The sequence below is a fragment of the Pygocentrus nattereri genome, chromosome 17 (assembly GCF_015220715.1).
Source record: "Pygocentrus nattereri isolate fPygNat1 chromosome 17, fPygNat1.pri, whole genome shotgun sequence".
NCBI lineage: Eukaryota > Metazoa > Chordata > Actinopteri > Characiformes > Serrasalmidae > Pygocentrus > Pygocentrus nattereri.
The window spans coordinates 40494822-40518794 of record NC_051227.1 but is presented as its reverse complement, the minus strand read 5'-3'; the positions used below and the strand labels follow the sequence as shown (position 1 = coordinate 40518794).

Here is a 23973-nt window from a genome sequence, read left to right as displayed (position 1 = left end):
ACTCACACTTTCACAGGCTCAAAGAATACAGCTTTTTATTAGAAATAGAAGGCATTTGAAACCAAAGTGAATCTGTCCCTCATTCTCAAAATGATTGGTGAGACATCAGTCATTTGCAAGGCTACTATGTACAAAATAATCAACTCTTGAAAAGAACATAAAAAAAGAACATGAAAACAAAGGTTCACATCCTCACAGCAAGTTCTTCTGACTTCATAGAAAAATATGATTTGTTCCAAGGCCAAATAAATCCCCGCCAACATATTTACAAACAAGAATATTTACTATAACTGGCTGACCAAGTACTGCACACAATACTGCTGTACAAAATATCCAGTGAGACTCCAACAAACGTTCAGCAAACTACATTAGAACAACCAAAAAACAACAAAAGCAAAAAAAAAAAAACCCCAAAAAATTAAACCAACACAATAATACATTAAACTGTGATTTTCCCACTACCCAAGGCACTAATCTGGTAATACCTTTTTGTTCCTGGATAAGAACAGACAAACATATATAAATAACACGTTTTTCTTACTGTGTACAGTTTAAATTAAGTGAAAACATTTCCACGAAAGAAAATGAAGTCAAACACAAACATTTCTTGAAGTGTTCTAATTTTACAAAAGTAAGTCAAGCTTTGTTACAAAAGACAAATGAGATTCTAATGAACTGCAGTGAGTGCTTATTTTCAAATCAGCACTCGGGGAAACTGAGGAATCCGTGACGGACACGTAATGCCTTCCGATGCAGAAATGATGCCACCTTCAAAACAGATGTCCAAGCTATATTTGTTACTATAAGAAAATCTTGTGTGCACTTCCAAACAGATGCCCAGCCCATGCTTGTGGTTGAACTAGAATAAAGCTTGATTTGAAAGCATCGATTGGGGAGGGTGAGCCTTAATTAAAAAGCTAGATCTCTGAGGTGAGGCCTAACTTTGAGACACAGTCTGGGCGGCACATGCAGCAGATGTGCGGTGTGCTCTTGGAAACGCAAACCCTTTCAGCAAATGAATGGGAGTGGAAGGACAGCAAGGGTGGAGGAAGGAAAAAAGAAAGAAAAAAGAGATCAGAATCAAACGGAGTAACAGGCTGCAAGCCCCACAAGTGCTACTTGACCATGGTCTTTTAGATCTGCTGCTGTCAGGATCCTCCTTCCCGCGGCTTCTCTCAAGCTGAATAAACTTGTTTTATTGCTGCTGATGGAAGGACTTGAGCTTTTCGCTTCTATCTGCAAAATCTAACTTACCCATTTAAAAAAAGATGAGCAAAAAGTGAAACCACGTTGGCCAATACTTCATGCATCAGGCTTTCCCTATTTTAGGAGTGAAGAAGTGTAGATTCTTCCACACAGGTGCAGCGCATGACCCGATTAAGCAGCTAACATCCTACCGTGCTCAGTGGCATGTAGAAAAATGCTGAGCAGGCCCAGCTGACTTCAATTTTGGATCAAGATGGCAAGAGGACGGGATTTATGGGACTTTTAAAGGTTTATTATTGGTACACAGATGGCAGGAGCTTGACTCACAAAGACTGCTCAACTGGCAAGTGTTACAATAGGAACAGTGACAAACAGCAACAGTAGGGTTGCACTGCATAAACCCCTCTTTACAAGATGAACGCACATTTGAGAGTTCAGTGGCATAAACACCGCGCGCACTGGTCTGCAGAGATGTGGAAAAAAGTGAAATGTCCTGATGATTCATTCTTCACCATATTCTCCACTAGTGTGTGTGTGGTGTAAACCAAGAGAATGGCACAGGCCTGAACGCTTAAACCTTATAATAAGGGGGTTTGGTGGCTTGGTTATACTATGGAGGGCACTTTGCTGGAATTATTTGGGTCTGAGGGAAAGGACACTGCAAATCAGCAAGTTATTCTGACTGACCACGTTTATCCTATGAAAAACACTTTTCTGTGCTGAAGGGATGGCAATGCCCCCCATCCACAGGGCACAGGGGCTCACTGAATGGATTGATGAGTATGAAAATGATCATTGTAAATTGTCTGCTGAGGGCCTTCACGGTCAGATCACAGCCCAATTGAAATCTATACTTCTAACAATCAAGGTTATTTGCATGATGCCATCAAACAGTGGTCACCATCCATGTTCCTGGAGATCTACTTTCCTGCAGAGTTTAGTTCCAGCCTGAATCTAACATGCTGCTGTTTCCTTCACCTAATGCTGGTTCATCTGATCCAGCCAACCAGGGCCTTCTAGAGAACTTGGGTGTGACAGATTGCAGTTGGATCTAGACTCTACAGGATGGTAAATTTCCAGGATGAGGGCTGGTGACCGTTTGATGGCATCATACAAATAACCTTGATTTTTAGAAGTGTAGAGTTCAGCTGGGCTGTGATCTGGTGACTGCAGGCCACAGCAGATGATTTACTATCATCATTTTCATACTCATAAATGGTTATCCAAGGAACCAAACGTGGTTCTTCTATGGCATCACCCAAAGTACCTTTTGTGGCACTTTGTTTGAGAGTGTTTGAGAGATTTTAGATCTTGGACACCACTCTCCACCACCTCTATCACCTCCATCAAAACACCATCCTTTGGTAATGTCTTTTAGAATAATGACATCCCATCCCACCAGTACTGTTCCAGAGACTTCTAGAATCTTTCCAATATGTGCCCCAAAACCTTAGTAAGTCACTTGATCTTCTTCCTCTGTCACCTGTCTGTAGGCGTTACTGTCATATATATACTTCAACAAGTAAGAGAGTCATCCCATCCTGAATAGCAGATTTTGACCTCTTGGAATAAGGCAAATCTAAAAAAGAAGCTCAGTACAAATCAAAACCAGAAACATATTCTTTCTCTTTACAGTCCAGTGGAACTGAACATTTAAGCCTCCAGACAAATTCCTTTGCTGAACAGTCTTCCAAGTCCCCTAAGAGTTTGCAATATTAAGAACACTGGTGGAAAGAGACAGACAAGTTGTAGTTGAGAAATAACAGAAGCTAGTTACATCTCAATGCAACATTAAGGCAGCTCTACTTGCTTAGAAAGCATATTAAAGGCAGTCTGAAGGACTAAACATAAGTGAATGTAGTAATATGGGTACATGGAAAGTGCAGGGAATATATTCCACCTGGTTTAGAACTTGAAATCACATGCAGAGTGGTGTCTGGCAGGGATATGTACAAACAGAGTAGCTCAATTTTAGCAAATTTGTTTTCACTACTTCAGGCTACCCTGTGATCATAACCACACAAGCCTCTCCCTTTGCATTAAAAATACAAAGTAACAGGCGCATACTATGGACTAGTGATCAGCTGAAGACAAATGTCCCTCCGAGATGAGCTACAAAATAGTACATCTTTTCATTCCTCTTGCGTTTTTACAAGTTTGGTAATACTGTGTTCTCTATTCCTTTAAATTAGTGTCTTCCAACAGTGCCTCCCTCTTCTCGCTTTCACACGTACCATTCCCTGCGCGAGATCACGGATCCGTCTGTGTGAGAGACGTAGTCACAGTCTGTGCCGTTATCGAAACAGCTGTCTTGCAGGTAGGGGGTGCCATTGTTCAGCGTGGGGCCGTGGACAGGAGGCCCACTTGGGTTAACATTGTGGTGGGCGTGGTGATCGGAATAATAAGAGCACGATCTCTGGAGGCTGTCATCCCAGCTGCCTTCGTCTTTGGTGTAATCAGGGTAGATGACGTCTCCCTCAGGCTTGGGCTTCAGGTCCTGGCTCCCCTTGCCGGAGTCGTCTCCAAACACGTTGTGCAGTTCGTGCGGCTGGAGCACGTCCAGCTGCGACTCCTTCTGCATGTCGGATGGGCCCATGTACTGCTTGGTGTAGTAGTCGCCGCGGAAGGTGCGTCGCTGACGCATGTAGCACAGCGCCCCTAGTCCGAGCAGCAGCGCCAGGAGCAGGACGCCACCCACGGCCCCGCCCACTACGGTGCCCACAGTGCCATCGGCCACAGACGCCAGAGTTGGGGAGGTGAAGTGGGCATGGCGCTGGGTTGCAGATGTGCTGGAGGAGCCAAGCACGACGGCCTCACTGGTGGTGGTGGTGGGGACGCTGGTAGTGGGTGGTGGCTCTGGCGGGGAGAAAAGAGGATTGAATTAAATGTTGGCTTGTAATCAAGAATATGGAGAGATCTGAGCAGGACAGAGAAGGAAAATCAAGGGAGACATTACAGACGGCAAGCTTTGAAGTGGAACTAACAAACACAAAGTACATAAACTGACATTGGACACGATTACTCCAATTCAGTGATTCCCAATCCTCTCCTCCTGCACTGCACATTTTAGGGTTTTTCCTGAGCTTCAATTCAGGAAGGACTCGTTAATTAATTAGTTGGATTAGGTGTGTAACCCGTTTGATTTGAAAAGTTATTCCACCTTCAGGAACATGCGTATGCACAGTTATTTCATGTTCAATTCAAACTTTGAATTTAGCATTACATTAGTCGTGCCTCATGTCCTTTAATCAGTCAAACAACCTTAAAAACGACTATGTAAAAGGAAATGGCTTAGCTGAGAACATGACAATAAACATATTTGATATATCACTATATTTGATGCACATCTTAGTAGTCGTGAAGAAATTAGTTTTCTCAGAATGAGACGACTGCTATGACAGTTCCAGTACGAGACTGGCAGAATGTGATGCACAACTCGTGCATCTCGAGTAGCGCTGATGGATGACCCAATCAGGACGTCATCATTCTCTTGCCTCCTAGAATCTTTCTAGGCTTAAAGCACAGGTAAAAATAAGTGATAGTGAGAAAGCAAGTCTTTTTTTCCTGCACAACTCAGTGCAGAAACAACAATGACAACAAGACACATGATGGACGCTCCTCGCGTTTACTTCTGCGAGGCAGTGGCATTTTGTCATCATGCGCTTTGTCAAAGATCTCTGGGTAAAAGATAGTGTGAATTTACTCGTGCAGTGTGTACAACGATTCTGAGAGTTTGAACATTGTGATGTGTTCACTTGGCATAAGAGAACTGGGTTGAAGTTTCAGCGACAGGAGGGCAGCGTTGTTGTGCTCCTCTACGCTCATAAAAATGCAATAACTGCTAGTAAACAATGTTAAATACTGTGAGGTTTTTTAAAACGTGACTCCAATCTGCCCACTAACGGATGGAGCTCGGTTTGGCTTTTGCTACAAACCGTTTTAGCCACGTTCATGTGCAGAGAACGTTCAAGTCCAAGAACTGAAGTCACTGTTTGGATTGTGATTTAAAAAACACTACACGGACGTAGGAGATGAGGGGTTCTCAAGTTCCATGCCTACAGAGCAGTAGGTTTGCCAGATGCGTAGCTCAAAAGCCATCGTAGAGCCAATTCTAGTGAGTATTCATCCAGCTTGGAAAAAAGATTTGAACATTTTGTCACTTTGTCAGTTTTTCCTCACTGAACATTTTTATCATATAAACTTCAGTAGCAACAGATGTAGGTCACCACAAAGGCTTCAGCATTTCATTTTCCCTTTCTGACAAGAGGAACATCCTCTATTACTCACAGAAACTCTCAACTTTGTTCAACACTCAATCACATTCTGGAGGCCACTATATCAAACAGCACATCTAGTCTTGCATACTGACGCATGAGAAGAACTGGTAGTTGTCCTCCCTCCTGCCTGAACTCGGGAATAGAAACTACACGGCTCCCTGGACTCACAGCTGGAGAGAATGCGTTTCAAAAGAGCAAAAGAAAACAGAAAACAAACAGGGCTGACATTGTGGCCCTGAGCATGACCTCCAAATGATTCTTTGCTTTGGTGGAGTCTCTAGATTGTTTGTGTAAAAAGATATTGGGAAAGCACAGAGAGAAACGTTCTGGTGTGGCTTTAACAGAAAGGAAAACCTGTTATGTGTTATAATGAGACTGTATTCACCTCCTGCTGCACCAGCACGACTGATTTCGATGGAGAAACATCAGCTCACCTCGTATCCTGATCTGTACATCCTGAGAGCGTAGACCCACATCGTTCTGAACCTCACACCGGTATGTTCCGGAATCGTTTCTCTGCAAAGGACGAGTAAAGACCAAACTCCCATTTGCTGTCTGGACTCCGGCAGGCATCTGCATGTCCACTCTGAGGAAAGAGATTCCAAGTTTCTTTGTAAGCGTGTTGTAAATGTGAGCGATATGGACAAAATATCACATCACGATACTTGACATTTTTGCTATACCCACCCACAATCTTGTTTCCCCCACTTTAGTGCCCCCAGTTCCATCCACGTGTGGACACCCACTAGCTGGGTCTCCTCCTATCACATAGTGCTTCCAAGCTTCGGGAGTGAAGGCTAGCATGCACTTCCTCTGGGCCATGTGAAGCCACCCTATCTTGTCAAATGGTCATTAATGCAGTGTCATTGTACAGTGCGCAGCACTTGGAGAAGAATGGCAGTTGCCATTTTTGGTCATGCTGCCTAGAAGAGTGAAGGGGGAGGCCTGAATTTGGAGTCTCCTGACAATATCGACAGCGCTCAGAGGGATTCGGCACTTGGGAGCCCTGTATCACAATGTGTATTTATTTTGAAGTTTGCTGATAATTTGGAAAGAACAACATGCAAAAGAAAAGCAGCAGTGCTACGTTTAAAAAGGGTATAAACCCTAGGAGTACAATATACAGGGATGCACCAACCTGACTTTTCAGTTTCGATACCGATACATAAACTTTGCATATTGGTCGATACCCGATACCGATCCGATACCATCGTTGAATTAATGAACCGTATACCTCACCATGAGGGAGAGATTTAAACATTATTTTACTGACTTTGTAAAACAAAATATAACAAATTAACACATAGATATAAATGTACTAAATTGCTATTTATTTGTCATTAAAATAATAAACAATTGTGCAGGACCTTGACACAGGATTCAAATTCAAACTAAAAAAGGAGTCAAACTTCTTAAAATATATTAAATAAAATGTAGCAGCCAAAACAGAAAATAAGTAGCTTCACTTTGTCAAACACACAAACAGTAATCAATCTTATTTTTAAATATTTGGTATAAACAGTAATTCAAAATAAAATCTAGCAGCTGAGAATAAATAAGTAACTTGGTCAAACATACAAGCAGAAATCAAACACTGAAAACACGAAAACATTTAGTGCAGCCTCACGCCACTCGCAGCCTGTGGTTGCCCTGAATGCTCACTTAAGCAGCAATGGCACGTTCTTTCTCATGAAAACAGCATCTCTGCTCTCTCTGCTGTACGTCTGTTTCTTTTCTCATCCACAATGTTGGAAACTGTGCTGAACAGTCTCTCACTCTCTACACTAGTGCAGGGGGCACAGAGGTATTTTGTGGCAGCGGCAACAAGACAAGGTAACCGATCTTTGTTGACTCTCCAGTACTGGCATGGACCGTCTGAGCCAGTGATCGTTCTCTCAGTAAAAATCTACGCGGATCAACAGCAGGGCTTGAGCTGCCTGCTGCACCAGGATCCTCACACTCCTCCAGAATTCGGGCAAATTCTTTCATAAAGCTGCTCTCGTCTGGTGCTGCTGCTGCTTCCACCCGAGGGGACTTTTCTGGTGGCTCTGAAGTCTCCAAAGCTCCAGCTGTGCTGCTCCTCAGAAATTCCATCTTTTGCACGCTTTGCAGACTCTGCACTTGCAACATATCTGACACAGAAATAATACACAAGTTAAATATATAAAACACTGGTTAACATCCACACCTCAATGTGACACTAAATCCTTGGATGTAACAATAAAACTTAAGGCTGATCAAAATAATATAGACAAAGTAAGTATGAAAGGATTTATAATCTTTTATATTTTCTAATACTAACTTTAATGCACATCATGGCATCTTAATGCACTGAAAGAGAGAAAGATTCTATAAAATAATAAGTTTAGAATCTTACCTGTCTGTATATCTCAGCTCCAGCAAGGTGGCAAGCGCGTCGACAGGTTCATCTTCCACAGTGCCGCAGCGTTTGACAGCTTGTAGCCGGGTCTTTTTCATAGTTTTAATGCCGGGATCTGCCTCGTCTTCCTTAGCCAGGATGCGTTTGAGGACGGTGACAGCTGGAATGGCATCAGCGGTGGAGGAGGTGGATTTTTCCTGGATCTTTCCTAGTTAGCTCTTCAAATGGTGCCTGAACAGTTTTTTTTCTAGCAAAGCCCACTGGTTAGCAGTTAGTGTTGTGGGCAGGTCATGGTCAGCAGTGTAAGCACAAAGGACTCGCTTCTGCTCCAGAAGACACTCCATCATAAAGTAGTGCTATTCCATCTTGCTTTGACGTCTTGCTGCAGGCGTTTAGGTTGGATTTGCATCTGGAGCTGGACATCATGAAGCCGTGAGTATGTGAGTGGAGAATGTTTGAAATGTCCCACAGTCTGCCAGCCGCTTGCAATGGCATCACTCACACTGCGCTGTAACAACAGTCCCTTGTTAATTACGAGCTGCAATGTGTGAGCAAAGCAGCCTAAGCTACGCACTCCCATGTTGTCCATCGCCTTTTTCATGTTGCTAGCACCGTCCATCAGAATGACGTGCACTTTGTTCAAGGGAATTTGCCACTGATCAAGCATTTCCGTGATGGCAGCTGAAATCGAGTGGCTGGTGTGTGATCCATGAAAGACTCTTGCTTGGAGCGTCGCACTGCGAGGCGTAAAACTCGTGTCTAAGCAGTGGACAGTTAAGCTTGCCATAGGGCAGATGTTTGAGCTCCAGATATCGGTTGTGAAGCTCATTACTTTGACATCTTTTAACTGTTCTGATACGTGTCCACACACTTTCTTGTACAGTTCTGAAAGAGCGGTCCTGGAAAAATATTTTCCTGTTCCTTGGTGTTCAAGCAGGTGACGAAAGCCTTCGTCTTCGAGTACCAACAGGGGTGGCGCATCCAAAACAATGAATTCCAGAACTTCGGTTGGAAATTTTTCACGTCTTTGCAGCGCGCTGCCAAAGTGAACTGTTTTGTCGTATTGTCTCCTGCTTCTTTTTGTTTGTTTGACTGAAACGTTGGGAACTCGGCGTGCTCGGCGTACCGTGGGACTTTTGGAGGTGCTTAATTAAATTTGTTGTACTGTTTTTTTGCCACCACCCCTGGCAACATTTGTTTTGCAGGTTTTGCACGTGGCCGTCGATCTCGTTGGCGTAGCAAGCGTCAAAAAACCTCCACACAGCGACTCTTTGGCTCGGTGCATGTTGTTGTTCCTGTTTGTAAGTCAAGTCTACCGGCACGGCGTATGGCGTAGCACGCGTCACAAACAAATTAAAGTGAAAGGATCTGTCCCATGAATCGGCCTAATCATCCGATACCTGATCCAGCTAATTTTGTTAATATCGGGACCGATATCTGATCCTAATATCGGATAGGTGCATCCCTAACAATATATATGTTTAAACATGTCATGTTTGTAGAAATAAACTGTTTATAACTGGTTTAAATGTGTTTTTGTTGCAGTTTAATGTTCCATAAGTACTGATGATACCCATGGTATATACTCTGAAAATGAAACCTTAACATGATAACATCTTATCATATTTGCATGCTCCTGATCTGGAAATCTTGTCACCAATAGGTCACTGAGGTAAAGAAAAGTCTGTATGATCACATGATGACTCCAGATCCATCTGTTTGAATCATGGGGAGCTTTTAAAAACCAGTGAACAGAGGAAGAGAACACATAAGCTGTGCTTACTCATGTATAGCCAAATGCATTTACCTGGTCCAGAGGAAGAGATGAGGAAGAGGATTGGCATTCGCTCTGCAGTCCAGCCTCGCATTCTCCTGTCCCACATACCAAACCTCATCCTGGCCTACCACCATGACATCTGGAGCAACTGGAACAAATAATGTCAAGAGAAAATGCACTCACTATCCATCACAAACTAGGATCACTTGGAGACACAGTATGCCTTAAGCATCAGGAAACATCAGGAACAAATCCTGGCTGGACACAAAAAGGCTTGGGATTCAAGAGTATCAAATGGCCTAAAAACATTAACTGACTAAAGACAACTTATTGTGGTAAAGTGGGCAATATCTTAAGCTCTGGCAGTCAAATTAGTTGAGCCTAAATGGTCCTGCTGTCCAACCCCATATGGACAGGCAGAAGTTGAATACTGTGGAGTTAAAGTTGACATACTGTTTGTTTTGAAATGCCCTTTAATAGAGTTGCTGCTTGCATTTTTATTTTGTGGAGTTGAGAAACAGAAAGTCACCGGCTCCACCCGCGGAATGAACTAAGAGAGCTACTGTACATTAATACCGCTACAGTTATAAAGACTACGTCAGTTGTATTCTGACTGGATATTCACACGTTAGTACCTTCGCACTTCCAGCCATTTCTTTAAATCTGTCCGGCAGAAACAGTGGCCTGCTCTGGATTCTGAGTGTCTAGGAGCAACATATAGATGCTGTGTGTGATGAAATGTATGTAAACACAGGCATCATATCTTTAAACGCTATTCAATAGCTTTGTTTATTTGGAAGCTATTATCTCCAAATTCGTAGGTGCATATCACTTCGTTGGAGGAGAACTGGCTGCCCCTGCACGGCACACAAAAACAACAGTGGTGGGTTATTTTGCATGTCAGTCAATTGGCCATTTCCTGTCGAAGAAGGCAGTGTTTGGCCGCATTAAGCGCCAAAATGCATCAGACTCTGTAACCATAGGAAGAAGTGTGGCCTGTGAGAGTACTGCAGAGCAGACCCAGTTAAGTTTATTTATATGGCACTTTTTACAACAGGCGTTGTCACAAAGCAGCTTTACAGAAAATCTGGGTCAAAATCCCAGATGAGGAAGCCAAGGGCCTCTCCCTAGCAGAAGAACCCTTGAGAGGAACCAAGACTCAGAAGGGGAAACCATCTCAAACGTAACTAATAAACAACCGGAAATGCCCATCCTTATTACCCTAGGTACTGGAACACAAGCACAAGGTGCAATCATACTGTCACTGCAGTGAGGGCAGGTCCAACCGGGGCCTGAATAACTGCATTCATCTACTGTGGAAGGCCCATGACCAGTTTCTGAACACATGGAAGTAGGACTGGTATCCACTCCTTTCAAATAACAGTGAGTTTTCAATGCACCCTGATTGCCTAACCACTAGTTGCACTACAGTTATCTTTCACTGCGTTACTTGCCATCATTTTCCACTGTTGTATTTTTAGAAAAATAATATTTTGCACAAAGATTCTAGAAGCTGCAATTACAGTGGTGTCCCAATATTTTTGATAGACCACGGTATTTTGCACAAAGCATTGAAGGTACTGAGCACGAAAGGCTCCCTCTCTGTGTATTAACCTCAATCTCATGTGGTTCCGCTCCCACTGTGAGCACTGCTGGGCTATGATCAATATTTCATAAACCATATCCATTAAGCAGCACTCTGTTCAAACAGACAGCAGCCAACAGTTCAAGATGCCAAAGGAAGTGCACATTGAGGATTATAATGTTTAAATGAATCCTGATGGTTTTATGAGCAGCAGAGTGCAATGGCGAAGCTTCATAACAGGCTGAGGTTAAAAATCAGGTACTCTGCTCTTTCTAAGGCCTTCCTCATGGATGGCCATGCATACTTTCAGAGCTTTAAACCATAAAGACGATAGCAACATACGTCCTGGAATGATTTGTGCGCTCCAGGGCCTGCAAGCCAAAGTTACAGGTACTGAAACTTCATAAGAGTGAAGAAACTTCATAAGAGACCCTGGCTTGGTCACTCACATTGCACGTTGAGGACATAGGGGGCACGGAACTCCATGTCCAGGGCTGGGTGACGGACCACGCAGGTGAGGGTGTGGCCGAGTGCGCGACTGGAGGGTGACCAGATGTAGTGCACGTGCGTGGTAGTGGCGCCATCAGGCTCGACCTGGACGATCTCCTCTGAACGACCAGACAGGTCCGACACCCATAATATTTCGGCTGGTGGACGGGCCCTCTCAGCTGTGCAGGTGGCCACTACGCTGTCCACGTCACCGTCGACCAGTGGAGAGGAACTTGCGGACATGTACACCTTTGGCTCGACTGAGGGTGGGAAAGAGAAAGAAAGTCAATACGACAGAGACTGGAAGGATAAAAATGAGAATCCATTAGGGGTGTGAAAATTATTGTGATTAAATTATTTATACAACTGCAATTTTGGTTAAGTGTGAATTAGATGTTCCATTGCATTGAGTCAGCCTGTATCCAGTATTTGGGGTCTTGTTTGGACTGATTTCTGTTTTTAAAATTCAACAAAAGAAAAGTGGCCACGATTGTGGTTGGTCAGTGTAGTGGGTAACACCTCTGCCTTCTACACTGTAGACTGGGGTTCAGTGCCCCGCCTGGGTAACCACCCTACACTATACCGATAAGAGTCCTTGGGCAAGACTCCTAACACCACCTTGGCCTCCCTGTGTAAAATGATCAAATTGTAAGTCGCTCTGGATTAGAGCGTCAGTTAAATGCTGTAAATGTAAACTGTGACTTTATTTAAAATACGAAGGGGGTAATTTTGTAAAATGACAGTATAATGATCAACTGATTTTTGACCATATTCAACAGTCATAACAGGTGTGCATGCGGTGGGCACCAAAATGCCAATGTAAAGTCAAAATGTCTACATTTTAAAATGTATTTTTAGGTGATGAACAGAATCATGACATTAAAATTGAAAATTAATTTTTAAAAAATCATTACGACCCTAGAATCTATTTTAAAATGAGTTACTGATATTGATTCGTTGTACAACAAGCTGAATAAATAACGAGCATTATACAATAAAGGAAGGCATGCAGACTGAGAGCTTTGGCCTCAGTGCGCTCCACTTGGCAGGGGAAGCTGACTGACTCCACAGATCCTCCATTAAAAATGCATCATACAAGCAATCACATACGTGAGCATGCTAGCAGAACCGTTTTCTTTATATCTGCACTAAATGGGTTTTTAAAAGCCTCTGTTTAAAGGTTTCTGAGAGGAAAATGACACTGTATCCTGATGCCGTGTTCATAGTGATCAGTAGCCGAGGTCGGACGCGTCAGTTTTGATGCGCACATGCATCGCTGGAAAGCTACACGCTACATAAAAATGTAGTTAATTTAAAAAAATACCAAGTAGCTTCATTTTAAATATCTCAAAATTTTAAACAGATGCTAAATTTGGCGTTTTAGGACATATCATCTTTGCTACATTTCCAAAATAACTAAAATTGATGCATCTATATCAAAGCTTCAGAATGAGAATAGCACCCACCAACCCACCCACCCACAAAAATAATGAACAGAAACCAAAACCACAAAGAATGTGGGGAACCCAGCCCACAGTCCCACAATCTGTTTACTATATGCGACTGAGTTTCTGCTGTTTATATTAACAAATGTGACCACAGACAACCGTCATGTCTCACAATTCATAGTTGACACATGACAATCATATCAGTCTTAAACAAGCCAAGAAAACTCATGAATACTGAAAAACAAGTTAAAAACCAGCCCCCTGTATCAGAATCCGGTGCGACATCGTACCTCCGTGATTAAATCTCATGTTTTAACATTTAAAATTCTTGCGCAGTCCTAAACTATAATACAGGGGTAGTTGCTGTGGAATCATGTAGTTCACAGAGTTCAACAAGAATGCAAATACACGTCATGTCTAAATGTGTAGTTTTAAATTTGTAAATTTATAATCAGGTATTTTTGACTTTTTTTCCATACTGAGGTCAGAAGGTCAGTACGCACAAAATTTGACAGATCTGATTTTGAGACCCTATATTTTTCAGAAATTGAGGCCAATCTACAAACTTTGTCCATCATTTGTGTTCTTCTGGCTCTGGTGTATAGTGCTTGGCCCCCTGTTGATTGCTATATAATTTCTAGTTATTATAGCACTTGTGACAATTTCAGATGAAAACTAACTTAAAGCGGACTGTCTCAGCTGCTATTTAACAGCTGTTGATTAAAGAATCTGAATATGCAAAAATGAAAGCTACCACTGCACACGAAACACGGCTCATTTTCAAAATGTTATTTTCGGTCTGATTGAATTAAATATCATATCTGTGGGTTGACTGAAAAATGACTGTGAACTGCTGCTGTGCTGTTTGGGGGTGGGAGAAAGATGCTCTCAGAAAGATCTGAATCCCCCCAAATTAATATTCATGTGAGCGGAAGGTTAATCATTCAAAATAACACATTTCCCTGAAAGGTGACAAGTTGCCTGTATATAAACAATCATCAGTTATTTTCATCGATATATATCAGCTGATGTTATATTACCACAATTTTACGTCCTTTAAAATCTGTATTAGTATCAAAATATTCATATGATCTGAAATGTATGTAAAGTAAGATTTAAGAACTTAAATAAAATGATAGACATAAATAGTCTTGAAACATGCAGACCCTGCTGGCCTGCTTTAGTCAGTGGTGACCCTGACTGAATGAAATGTCATTCATTAAAAATACATTACAGGCTACAGTTACAGTGCTAGCCCCTTAAATTCAACCCTAAACTGTGTTTGTAGGCATGATGGATTTCCCATAAGTCTTCTTTCACCTGCACTTCTCTACAGAGAGCTCAAACAGCTGTGCTACTTCCTGTAACAACTTGGCCATGTGGCTCAGGAACGTCAACTTTGTCCAGCAGACAAGGCCGTCTACTCCAGGCACCTGCCGCCGTCCTACTTCTCGTTCCAAACAACCCTGAGGACCCCCGCTACAAAAATAGCTCTTCAACTGGAGCGCTCCAGGCCAGACAGAGTTCCATCTGACTGCCTGAATGGCACCACCCTCACATTCATCTCACCCACTCCCTGAACCCAAATGGGGGTAATAACTGGTTACATCTGCTGAGTTACATGTGAAATTTTGTTGGCTCAAGTGTGTTTTTGAGGAAAATGATGAACTTTTCCTTCATTTGATTTCATTTTGTTTGGTTGATACAGGGTCTAGACTGATACTTCTCAACTTTTAAACCTTAGCATTTTGCTTTAGACCAAAAAATCCACCCAAAAAAGAAGAAAAGCACCTAATAAACTTCAGTTCCTATGGCAAGAGACGAAGGACTAAGAAGTTATATTTTATGATCCATTCTACAAAATTAGTTTAAACTGTAGTCGCACAGTTTAAAATAAGTGAAGTGATTCAGACCTCACATAGTTATAGGGTTATATTACAATCTATTTAAAGCCCAGGCATTAATCTAGACGGTAATAAGTTAAATATACAGAAAATCATAGTTTACACACAGTACTTTCTGGGAGGTGTCTGTTCTAAACCCTAAGCTTACACTTGTGAATATAGGGGTTAGGGTGAAAATAATACTTAGACTAATTTTTCAATGTTTTTTAAAAGGTCTTTTTGATTTTTAAAAAAAATTAAGTTGAAAAATGAAGATGTATCATGAGTTAAAAAAAAAAACAACAACAAAAAAAAAACATTAAAAAAGTGCTGCCCAAAGTTTACACATCACTACCGAGTCAAAAGTTGGAGCCTTAGTTTAGCCACACACTACATTTATAGCAGGAGGTGAGACCGCATCCCTCACGGCCACATGGTGAGTTAGATCCAATGGGACTGAATTCATGTCTCCAAAAGTCTGAAAATCAGACATTAAGAACGGTCACTACCAAAACACATTTTCAGCATTTAAGTACTTTTGCGTTTTTTTTTGTTTTTTTTTAATAATAATATGATTGTGTGTGTGTGCAACTATTCAAAGCTGTGTTTGCTAGTAAAGTTACAGCCAGTGTTTTTAGGTTCTGTTCAAAATGAGCTAAAATTGTCACCAAAACAATCCCTACTAAAACAATAAATAATACTAAAACAGTTATTTTAAAGAACTGAAAAATATTTGCATTATTTGAAATGATGAAGGTACAAAGTTACTCAAAGCGAAAGAATCAGTGAGTCAAAAGAAATGGGTACTGAACTCCGACTTTGTCACTATATTGCTGCTCTCGGAAGAAAACCTCATATCTCCGAAGTGGTAACTTTACAGGAGAAGGAAAAAACTTACTTTAATGTACGTCAGTGGAACCAGGCATTTTCCACGTCATTCCAAGTCATTTTGGGTCATTTCTTTTGGTCAAATATTCATGAAATTTACACACAGTGTAAAGGGTAACAGGCATTTTCAAATTATGTCAAAAACTGAAAAACGGCAAAAACGGAAATAGGAGGTTTTTCTCCGACAACGGCGATATAAGGGACTTTTACTCCAGTCATTATTAAAAACCCAACATTTTAATTAATTGAGTGTGGTTTTAGGCGACTCTGCCCACCTCCAGAATCATCACATGGAAGCTGTGTTGCTGACGAAATGCTTTTTTTCCATTGCCCTCCTGCCCCACCCCTGCCCTTTGATGGAGCAAATTAAAGAAAGCTGGTGGGGGGTGTAGGCTGTTTGATGCGTTTGGTGGGGAGTGGGGAAACGATTTCCCGTCAGGAGTGGAAAGAGGGAGCAAAACTGCACTTTTCCCACCCACACTGACAAGCAGAGATGCATACACGCATTTCTGCTGCCAGGCTGCACCGTACAGGCTGTAGAGCCACGCTTGGTTGAGTGTGCACTCACAATGGGGGCTGTCCAGTATAAACAATTTGTGATGATACCTTAAGCAGCTAAAAATGCTCTGATGAACAACAACAACATCCACTGGTATGATTTTGTATGGTCAAAATCAGAATAGTTGACAACCTCATGCTTAAGGTTAAGACGTCTTTTAGATTAATAATTTAATCATGATTTGTTCGCAGATTTAGCAGTTTAGTGTATTGCTGGGATAGAAGTGAGCAGGTGGTGACTGTAAGCTTGGTTATCTCTATAAAGACTCGTATACAAGACCGAACCTTGTGAAGTGAATGGTTTTGGGTTTGTTAACCGTTCAGTCTGACGCTAACAGCAGCCAGACGATATGCAATACTAAATCTTATGGAAAAAGTCCATAAAATGCAAAAATGACATTTTGTTGATTAAGATTTTGAAGGGAAAAGAAGTAAGCACAACCTCTACAGCAAACAATTCCTTTTATGTGGATGATCATACTAATGATGTAAAAAATAAACACAATAAAATGGTGATTGTGTAAAGGGTTAGACACCCTTATACGTCCGTATCTCTGGCTGATACTACAGCAGTCAACTAGGAGTCTTTCTCTTCTTCTTTTGGGATTTTTAACCACTCCCCTTTGCAGAACACATCTTGCGTACACAGCATGTTGAAGATCTATGCTCAGATTTACCGTGATGTTCAAGGTACTTTGAGAGCCATTCCAAAAGCTTCAGTTTGCGTCTGTGTAGTTCATAGTGGATTTTGAGGTATGTTTAGGATCGCTGTCCTGTTGTAGAAGCCAGCCTCCATTCAGCAGCATCTTCTTGACTGCCTGCTAAGATTTATATGAATGGAACAGTTTGCTGTGCCACTGATTGCCACGCATCACACAAGCTTACCAGATCCACATATATGCTCAACAGTTAAGGTGTTCATCAAATGCTGCTCCTTTTTTCCACCTTTTGGTGATTCTGGCCCATAATTTCCATTTTTACTTCACTAGGCCGTAGCACTTGCTTACAAAATGCCTCATTTTAATCTCATTTAAATGTTGTTTTGTTGACTTCTGTGATGACGTTTCCTTCTGATGACTCTTCCATGCAGATCATGTTTGTGCAAACATGCTGCCCAACAGGATGATGCACCACCACTCTTGCATCAGCTAAACTGTCCTGCAGGTTTTCTCTGGTGGTTTGCTTTGCCTTTATGGTCACCATATGAGCAGTTCTGTCCGAGACATTTCTTGGTCTTTCACATTTTGCCTTGAGTTCCACAATTCCTCTTAACTACCATTTTGGACAGTAGGAATCGTGAGCTGGCAGCACTTTGATGCCTCTTTTATAGCCTTCCCATGCTTTGCAGGCATCAAGCTTCATTATCAAATCCTCAGCCAGCTGTTAAGGGGAGGGAGTCCATGGCTGTTGAACAGCAGCGTAAGGTTAAGAGGATTTATTAAGCTCTTGTGGTGTCTTCTTCAGACACTTCCTAATGACAATTCTTGGCCTGCCTAACCCGTCTCAACAAGTCAATAAGGGCCTAACAAGTTACTTAAAGTCTTTACAGCTGTTCAAATTTTGCATGCCACAGTTAATATTTAGTTTTTGCTTTTCAAATATAAAAACTGTTCATGAACATTTGAGGAAACTATAAATATCTTAGCTTGACATGCACGCCACATCCATTACGTTTTATTGTAAAAGTTTAAGCCGTTGAGAATGGGTCATCAAAATTAGGCATGAGTAAAGACAGGGTCTATGTGCAAAAGCCATTAATTGCCAGCTTGTTATGTTTCCAAAGGATTTGCCAGATTTCCCTCTTTGTGGAGCTTCTCAAAATATAACATAGTAACTGAGTCATCCATATGCCCTGCATCTGAGCTCAAAACTGCACAGTCAGTGTAAAAAGCATTTTATTGAGGAAGCAGTATCTATCATGGTTTGCCTTGCTGTGAACTGCCTCGGTTTTATGCCTACCAAATAAAACGAGGATACTACGGTTCATATCCGTCACGGATGTCAGAAACAGCTTGCAAGGAAACGACACACTAGCAATGAACTTTTTTTCCCTTTTTTTCCTTGAGCAAATTAGGGGTGCTGAATAGGGTGTTTCCCCATCTTGTGTACGCTAATTATAATCTACAGGAATAGCACATTCCAACACATGTTCTTTTGCTATATTACTGCTTCTTAGTATTAAAATTCTAACTAGGGTCTAGAAAAGTTTTTCATTGTAACAAATAATGCACAGTGAACATTTCTACCAACTAAAGAGGCATAAAATGAAAACGAATGCTGTCTGCTGTTTGTTCCTGCAGATTTTCTGGCCACTTGCAATCCCCATGAATCATGGCAGACTTCTATATGAGAAATTTTATACCTTTTCAGCAGAAATGCTTATGAATATCATTTTCGGGTTTGCTGACTAATCACAGCACGGAGAGAGTGGGCAGATGGTTCAGAAACAGATGGTAACTCAGATGTCAATAGTTTTATGGATGGACAAGAAAGTAGGATTAACAGTGTAAAGGCAGGATGATTTCATTTGAAAAAAGCTTGTGCTCAATTTTGCTCCCCGTCACATTCTTCATAAAAATGTTATTAAAATAAAGTAGTGCTGTGCGCTACTGATAAAATTCAATATTACAGTATTTTCCCATATTTTTTGGTATGACATTTAAGGTTGCACTGATAAAGATAATGAACACATGCTTTCTGAGTACTGCGACTCTGCTAAGACATTATGAAATGAGGAGGAAGTTCTGTGGCTGGAATATGGAAGTAAAAGCTCGTGGCAGACATGCTGTCTGTATTATATAAAGTCCTGCCCTTCAATAAAATGCGCCAATCAAACTTTTGGTAAAGGTGTAAGTGGGATCAAAGCCACCCTGGATGTGGAGACATGTGCATAGATAGTATCTGTGTCACGATTGGCCCCTCCCAGTCCTGTCCATGTGTTCGTGTTTTGGTTTAGTCCATGTGCGTTTGTTTTGGTATCTGTAGTCCTGCCCCTTGTTTTGTAACTCCGCCCCTGATTGTTTTCACCTGTCCCTAGTTTTCCATGTATACTTAAGCCCTGTGTTTGCCCCTTGTGTTGGCCGGTCTTTGTTTGATGTCTCGGTCGCCGTTTGTTGTGTTGATTCTGGTTTTTGTCATGTCTGTCTCCCGATCTGTCCGTGTTGGCTATATGAACCTGGACTGTTTTGACCACGACCCTGGATTTGCCCCCAATAAATCTCGCTTATCTCAGCGTGTGCGTCCGCCTCCTCGCTCCCCGTTACAAGCTGAAACCAGCTAAAGAAACATTTTTGAGCAGATTCATAAAAAGCTATAACATTGCTATGCAGTGCAAAATATGCAGCATTCCAAATAATGCTGTGTCACATGTTTGCGGTAGACGAACGACGGCGAACCAGATTTCCACTGTTTTCAGTGGAGCTCTGATGTAATGCACTACAATTCTGACACGGCAAACCGTAACATTCCACAGAGCTCAGCATTCAGCGGAACGCTCAATCAAGAGTTCAGCTTTCCTTTTGCCCTCGACTGCAGTTGCAACATAAACCGGATGGTGATTTTTTTGGGGAGCCACTGATGCCAAACATCTCATTGTTGAATTCCAGATGAACCCATTACCTGTTATTATACAGCAAACAACAAGAGCACACAGCGTCCTCCAGACTTCAGTCCACCTTAAACAATGAATCTACACTGCTAAAGCTCCCCTCTAATCCTCTAACCATTTTCACCCTTAACACGGGCACCACGGTTGGTTTTTCTCCACACAAATAAAATGAAACTGACATGCTTCAATTTGAATGACTAGGGCAAATTTTAGCCCCAGTTGCCTAATTCTCCTGATCTCAGGATCTCTAGTAATTGTTCGATTTCAGAAAAAAGTTTCAGTTTTGACTGGTAAGAAATAATGTTATATATGAAGATTATTATATATATTTATATATAATAATTTGTGTCCTGCATGAACTGAACTGTTTGTCAAATTCATTGTAAATTGTTAAACAGGATTAAAAGCTATAACTGCTTACAGCTAAATCAATTTGAGCACAGAGTAAGGATCTCAACATGTAAAATTACTCTCAATTTATTCCAAGCTAAACCTACTATCCAGTCACAGGAGGGGGATTTGTGAAACACTGAATTTTGACGCAGGAAGAAGAGGTCATTTTATATACCGTCCCAGTTAAATCTACTAATCTGAAATTCTGCGTAAAATTCTTTAATGGGGAAATTACTGCTAGAGTGGTTTGGGTGTTATTTTTGGGGGATTCTGAGTTGTTATGGCTTTATATAATTTGTGGCAACATGCTGGTAAATTGCCTTTATGAATGAGCAAACATGCTATTTGCTCTTAAAATCACCATAAATCTGCCGGTGTGTTTTATGTATCTGGCTTATAGAGTGCTTTTTGAGCCAAACAACATCAACTACTTATACAATTACCAATGATTAATATGGTACTGATGGCAAATGCTTTTGAAACATTAGCCTGCCTTTCTGTTTCTGGTAGACGGGAGCCTGAGGGATATTTCACGAAGCAGGATTTCTCAGTAAGCTGGATAATGTAAGCCAACAATGGAGGACAGTCCAATACAAACATTCCTCAATTCTTCTACTGGACAGGCTTGTTTTTTTAGCCTAAGTTATCAGGCTAACCAAGAAATCCTGTCGTGAGAAACAGCCCCCTGGTATGATTGGAAATAACTGCCCAGAGGCGTCGCTAAGGCCACTTCCGAGTGGACTGATTTTATAGAAGGGAATGTGAAAGAATGTCCTTCAAACCTGACACAGCTCGTTTTGATCGGACTCTTTTCTTTTTACTATCTGACCCATAAAATGACACATTGTGGCTGGTTAAGTTTCTGTCTCAGTGTATCGAAACTAGTAAAATTAAAAATCAACTACATCAACGGCTATTTCACTATTTTCAAGCCTATATATTCACAGCCACCTTTACACTTATTCATACAATAAATGAACATCATATGAAAGAGAGAGTGATTTAGGAAAACTTCCATCTAGTCCTCAGGAAGAGACTGAGACAGTAAACCATAACAACACGGTATTAAGCAGCGCTTAATGAATCATTCATTAGGCATTACAGAGCCGCTATGTTGTAAGTGTATGCATGCTGGCTTCTGGACAATCTCCTTCCTTTCCACTTTATAAACTAATCAGCCATTCAGGAAGGGAGTGCTCGTGCCTCACAGCTGGATTGTTCACTATTCATTCAGTCTTCCACATCTGTTTGGCTATTTGGTATGCTTACTCTCCACGTGGCTTAACAGAACAGATATGAACCTTCTCACTGGGATTTAGGTTCAAATCCCAGCTGTGTGCTGTGTGCTGGCCATGTCTGGGGTTGCTCAATGGCTTGCATTTTCTCTGCCACTGGTAAAGGGCGCAACTTTTACTGTTGGATCTATAGGCTCTGGCCGTGTAAGGGGATTAAGTTGGTTCCCTATAGGCAACGTGCTGACTACAGAAGATCAACATAACATGTAATTTGACCAGGGATGTTCAAACCTTTGCATACAACTGTACATCAGAGGAGTCTAATACAGCCTTCACCCCAAATGATCCTGTAGGGCTAAAAGCCACCAAAGCCCATACAGCGCCAGAATGACTCACACCCAATCATACCCACTCATACTACATACCCAAGACGTCCATAACTGTAGAGGCCTGCGTGTTGCCCAGTGGAAAAGTGACCACCTTGCAGGTGTAGGATCCGATATCTTCGAAGCCCACTCCCTGCAGGACTATAGAGGCATCCTCCACTGACGGTCTGACAAAGTGGATGCGATTCCTGTACTCTTCCGCTATAGACGTGCCAAACTGAGGGTTGAACACGGCCAGGGTGGCCATTCCCGTGGGCAGGCGCCGCTCCCACGAACTCTGGGTAAGACTGAGGTTGGCGCCCACCTCCACCCTACAGCTCAGTGTGACGTTTTTCCCCAGCACCGCTCGGATGTTCTCTGGAACCAACACCTCATTACTGCACACACCTGCAGAGAGAAACAATGAACTGAGCTAAAAATCCAAACCAAACACGTTGCCGAATCTCCATAAAAGCCAAATTCCACAGAATTTTCACATAAAAATAAACAATGTAAACAAAGTCATGCAGAGTGGTTAGATGAGAAATGAGTGATTCTAGACAAACTTGCTGAGTCATAATTGTTCACAGCGGCAGTGATGATCAGTGGTGACCAGACTTCTGGAGTATTTAATGCCTCTAAAAGCTGCTTTTAAAAGCTAGATATTGCAGCAATTGCATGCAAATGCGTTGCCCGATGCCTGAGATAATGTTTTGGCCAAAGTGCTTTGCTAATCAAGGATTAGACTCAGATTATCCAGTAAATACCTACTTCCAGCACCTCATACTTGTTTCTGGTTTAAGCCACAACCACTTTTTGGTTTGCAATCAAAAGGTACAGAAGAAGTAGAGTTTAGAAACCAGTATCGACATTAAGATATTGGTACCGAAATCTACAAATCTTTAACGATACCCAGCCCTACCTACCGATTCCACCTAAATGATGTGCCTAATAAACTACGAATTCATCTTATTAATTTTAGTACATTATACACACAACCAAATCATCAACATTTGAGCTTAAAGACCAAACAGGACTCTGTTTAGTTTTGCTGACACAACATCCATCTAGGGAGATCTGGAAAGGTCAGAGATACAGTAAAATATAAGGATATCTGGTAGGGCAGGTAATGAGGGTTCCTGCATTACTCAGCTGTAATTACGCCTCACGCAGGAGGCCTTCCCTCTGTATGACAGCAGACAGGGAACGCCGCACCAGGGAGCCTGCGCCACACACTCTTAATGAGCACCACACACGCTTCCTTCTGCTTCGCCATGAGATGCAATGACTGTCTTCTCCACTCTCCGTCTAAGCCCCTTGCCTTATAAAAAGTATTGGAACGAGATTAAACAGTCGTGTCTGCTTGGAGAGCGTTCTCCTATTGTTTAATAGGTGCCTCTAATCTCTGTCTGCGCCCCGTTTATTTGAGCATGCTGGAGTTCATTTCTGAAAACATGTCAGCATGATTGTCTGGGGCGCTGGTGGTTTTGGACCGAAGTAATTGAATAAAGGTGGATCATGTTGTCGGAGATCAAACACAAAAGAGGAGATAGCCTAGCAGATCAGACAAAAGCAGAAGATGGCCTTGAAGATCAAACACACAAGCCATGAAACTAGCCAATCAACAATGAGGAGGTTTTGTCTTCCGAACATTTACTCTAAACTATTTTTTAATCATCAGCTACACGTTTTGCAGCGTCTGGTGTCTCGCAGTACTAATGAACGCCTGAAGACAGGTTTCCACAGTAAACAACACACTGGAAGCTGAAACTTCAGTCTAAAGCAGGAAATAATTCTGCTCCTAAAAAAATAAAAAAGGGAAAGAAAAGCCATCTGTACTAAACATAAAGCTGAAATATAGTGAAAAAATTATAGGCTACAG

The 23973-nt window shown here is 41.8% G+C and overlaps 1 protein-coding gene across 2 annotated transcripts in view; it reads right to left on the bottom strand.

Moving 5' to 3' along the window:
- Positions 1-18: 18 nt before the first annotated feature.
- Positions 19-23973, bottom strand: part of nectin3a (nectin cell adhesion molecule 3a) — a 42682-nt gene continuing 18727 nt past the window's right edge. For both annotated transcript variants that reach the window (XM_017723104.2, XM_017723102.2), the window contains exons 2-6: positions 22152-22499; positions 11675-11974; positions 9671-9788; positions 5918-6069; positions 19-4062 (exon numbers count right to left, since the gene is read on the bottom strand). In XM_017723104.2, the coding sequence (XP_017578593.2) occupies positions 3431-4062; positions 5918-6069; positions 9671-9788; positions 11675-11974; positions 22152-22499 (1550 nt within the window). In that variant the 3' untranslated portion in view covers positions 19-3430. The remainder of the gene's footprint in view (positions 4063-5917; positions 6070-9670; positions 9789-11674; positions 11975-22151; positions 22500-23973) is intronic.